The sequence below is a fragment of the Marmota marmota genome, unplaced genomic scaffold (genome assembly GCF_001458135.2).
Source record: "Marmota marmota marmota unplaced genomic scaffold, marMar, whole genome shotgun sequence".
Taxonomy (NCBI): domain Eukaryota; kingdom Metazoa; phylum Chordata; class Mammalia; order Rodentia; family Sciuridae; genus Marmota; species Marmota marmota.
Window position 1 is genome coordinate 7,385,236 of NW_026000205.1, and position 4,288 is coordinate 7,389,523.

A 4,288-nucleotide genomic window follows, 5' to 3' on the forward strand; every position below is an offset into this window, starting at 1 on the left:
TATTATATCATGGGCACACAGTCACAGTGAGATCCAGAGGTAAAAGGTTCTAGACAAATGGTCTCTGAGGGCCATCCATGTTGATTTTTACCATGGAACATGGCTGATAGCTTAGCATATCTATAATATTCTCCATCCTCTTCATTTGAGTGTTTTTTTCCACCAAGGTCCATCTTCTATGACTATACTCTCCATAAGCACCCAGTCATCTAGTAGCCCTCCCCTGTGACCCCCATACCCTTGGTCTTCCGGAATTCCTCCAGCAGGTAGCCAGCCTCCTCCTGGATCTGCTCCTCGATGCTCCGCTTTCCCATCCCAAAGTCCCGCAGGATGGTCAGAGAAAAACGTCAGAGAATCTTCCATCGTTCTCCATTGGCCATAGCTACACCTGCCAGGATCTGAGTGTCAGGCTCCTGCCTCCCTTCCCCTCTCTGTGCTCAGCTGTGTGCTAGGCAAGGATAGGGTGGACTATAAAAGATTTTTATTCTTGAAGAAGTTCCTCTTGACCTTGCAGGCTCAATGGGGAGACTAAGATTCCCTTCCTTCAGTACCCTCAAAAGCAGTCCAGACTGAGGCAGAGGAAAAGGGAGTCAGGCTAGGAATAATGGTGGGGAGATTACAGAGAGTTTCCTATAGGAAAGAGCTAGAACTGGGTAAATTACTTAGTGAGTGGGGCGGAAGGTGGAGGAGGTAGGGTTTAATGCCACATACAGCACCCTGGAATTAGAACACAGTTCTATTTTCTGTGCACCACACCTATTCTCTAGATCAACACATATGTATACACAGGAGCTTGTACTTGTACATCAATACACCTACACTGAAGGAGTTACCATGTAGTAATATTTATTTAGAAATCACCAGCTGTGTGGATTGGTAAATTGTTTAATAACATTTCCAGGTAGATTTATCAATGAAAGGAGGAGTTTATGACTATATGACCAATGGGTAGAAAATTGAAAGATTGAGTAGCTAAGTGAAATGTTAATGTGTGGATGGTTTGAGATGAATGGATAATGGTTTGAAGGTAGATGGAAAGATTAAGAGATAAACAAATGATGGAAGGATTAAGAAATGGATGGATGGGTGGAATATTAATTGATATATACATAATATAATAGATGTTTGCATATAAAGAATAATGAATATGCTTTGATGGATTTGAATAATGGATAGAAGGAAGAAAAATCAGAGGGAGAGAGAGAGATTTGAAAAGATGGAATGAATGAAACTGCTTTGGATTAAAGTATATAGGGAATTAACAGTAGGTATGTGGGTAACACTAGAAAATAATCCTCCTAAGAGTCAGAGACCTATGTGCTAGGTATGTGTATGAAGATAAGAAATAGGGTTGGCTATGAATGCTTCAACTGGTGCACAAAGATTGTCACACACTAATTCATTGAATGTAAGAACTGAAATAACATAGTAAGTGATCATGTTAGAATCAGATGTCTTCAAAGCAAAGTGATTCCAGCACTTCTGTGGGACATTACCTCATCTTCCTCACCAGTGCTTTTTCTTTTGTAAATTAGTTCAATATTAATGGCTTTCTCAAAGGAGTTAATGCAATAATTCCTGTAGAGCACTTACCAAAGAACCTGGAACACACTTAGTACGTTGTAATAATTTCTGGTGATTGTAGTTACCTACCATGACCTTGGAAGTTTTTGTCTAATGTAGCCATTTCTCCACGGCCACTGAACTCATCTGCTCGGTCTACCAGAGCCTCCTTCACCAGTTCATGTCCACACAAAATAACTACTGGCCGCGGGCCCAGGTACACAGTGAACATGGGGCCATACTTCTTCTGGAGCTGGGAGTGAAGCAAGACACCAGAGGAGGGTTCAATTAGAGCACACATAGAAACCAGTCAAGGATTTTAGGGGAAGGAGAATTCAGAGGATATAAATATGGGTACAACAGATCAAGGTAATCTTGGAAAGACTATTGGGAAAAGGCATGGAAATCTTCACTCCTGGGATCCTGAGCACAAACCATCCTCAACTCTGAAATGCCAGTTTCCTCATCTGTAAAATGATGGAGCTGGATTACATGAACTCTGAGATCTATACTTCTCTCTCTCTGAAATGCTGAATTCCTAGAAGCCTGAGATTTCATGGTACAGAGTCTCAAAGTACTAGTAAAAATCTAAGTACGAGAGTCCTTATGTTCAAGGATATAAGATTCCAAAATCCTGAGCCTGTGATTCCAAAGTCCTGAGATCATGAGAATTTTATTCCAATGCACCTGGAATTTCAGAATTCTCAGGTTCTCAGTCTCTCAGAGTCTGCTTCAGAAGTCATAAGGTCTACATGTATCTGGCTGTATGATTCATTGCTTCTATCCCCAGGAGAGGAAATGAACAAACTTACCTTCATGAAACACTGAAAAGGGGCATTAGGGCTGATTTGGAGCAGGTTCCCCAAGAAAGGAATTGGTGTGGGACCTGGGGGGAGCTTTCCCCTCTTGTTGATTCGTTTCCAAGCAATGAGGATGAGCAGGCAAGACAAGCAGAGTGCCAGAAAAATGGTGAAGGCCCCTCCCAGCTCCATGGCGCCAGGTTAGATAGTGTCCTGGGCCCCAGGTCCTGCATAAATAGGTTCTGAGAGATCAGCTTGTTCTGAAATCTGATCACCCTGAGATTCAAGTTTTCTGGGAATGGATACCATCAGGAAAGAGACTGCATTATTGAGGGGAGGGGTTACATAACCTATAATCTCCCACCTGGATAAAAGTGAATCAAATTCACCCAGGGAAATCTACAGGGGCCATTCCCCTTTCTTCATATTTCCAGTCCCTCCGTTTTTCTCTCAGCTCAACCCCTGGTAGCATTTCCTGTGGGTTGTGGAAGGCTCCTGGGTATCTGCTTAGGTTACAGAGTTTAGGGTTCAGAGAGTTTGTGTTAAAGTTCAAACTCCATCTTTTCTTCACTGGGTGAGACATCCAACCCTGGGCCTCAGTTTCCCTATCTCTCAAGCTGATTCAGATAGTCTTGATCAACAACAGGGCTGACTCCTGTGTTCATCCTTTGGTTAGGAGTAAAGCTAAATTTTTTTTAATAAATAAAGATGAAAATTTCAAATAGTAAGAAAAGTAAGTCAATTAAATGGTATTAGTCAACACATCTTTGCTACTCAAGATGATTCTAAATAATAACCATCAAAGGCTGGTTGTATGGATTTATCTTTGCTGGAATGTGTGTGTGTGTGTGTGTGTGTATGTGTATGTATGTGTGTGTGTGTGTGTAAAGATTTAGACATTTCTAACTTCAAATCCCAGCATACCCAGTTCCTTGCTGTGCGATCCTGAAGTTTCTTTGTTCCACAGTCAATCACTTTCCTAAGGGCCTTGCTTCCCAATTCCTGTGCCTCTTCCCTGCCTTCACAGATTGGATCCAGTGAAGATCACAAATGCTAAACACAGTTCCCAAAGACCAAGCAGTGTGTGTGGCATCTGCATGCCTCAGTGACTAAGGGCAAAGTGATGAATCTCCCAGCAAGAGGGGCTATAGCCCAGGGGTCCCCCACCAGCCCCTAGAAACCCCATTCTGGAGCTTGGCCAAGCCTCTAGATCACTGCCAAGCTTGGCCACTTGGCCTCTGTAACCTGAAAGACACCACACTATGAATGAAAGACACCACACGACGCAAATCACCGGAGAGGTTCCACTTTATTACAAAGGCTGTGGGCTTATATAGATCTAAGGAGAGGTGGCAGGGCTTAGGTAAATGATGGGCCACCTGTTTATTGGTAAGTTCTTCCAGATGTCAGTTCCGGAGCCCAAGAAGTTAGTTCTTATTGGGGCTAAGGTTTTCCGTCAGCGGGATTTGAATATTGGCGCCGGCGGGAAAGGGAGAGGCAGGAAGAGAAGCTCCTCAGACGCCATGTTGGGGTTTTGGGGATGTGGCTGCCATTATACCTTTTCCCAACATTCCTCCCTTTTTGTTTTCTTAGGGACTGGGGCATCATTGTTCAGATCCAGCTGCTTCCTGCTGTGTGGGGGTGGCGTAGGGCCTAGAAGGGGAAGTGGAGGAATGTTCGGGGAGCAGGTCGGGGGATATCATGGCAACCAGAAATAAAGCCCAGTGGCTATAGACAGCTACTTTGGTAGGGGTGAAGTCTATGAAAATTCCCTGAAGCCACAAGTCGTCGATGGCATCGAACCAGTCCTGGATGGAGGAGATTGTTGGTATCAGCCATTGGTCCTGTAACAGAGACTCCAGGAAATATTGGAAGCGTTGCCTTGACATAGTGTCACCAGCACCTGAAGAAGATCAGAGCGAACA

At 43.8% G+C, this 4,288-nt stretch overlaps 1 protein-coding gene across 1 annotated transcript in view; it reads right to left on the reverse strand.

The window, feature by feature from the left end:
• The window catches only part of LOC107151737 (cytochrome P450 2G1-like), an 8,638-nt gene extending 6,072 nt beyond the window's left edge, over positions 1 to 2,566 (reverse strand). The window contains 3 exon segments of the mRNA XM_015497113.2: positions 239 to 388; positions 1,654 to 1,816; positions 2,376 to 2,566. Of these exon segments, the coding sequence (XP_015352599.1) occupies positions 239 to 388; positions 1,654 to 1,816; positions 2,376 to 2,555 (493 nt within the window). The 5' untranslated portion in view covers positions 2,556 to 2,566.
• Between the last annotated feature and the right edge of the window lie 1,722 nt (positions 2,567 to 4,288).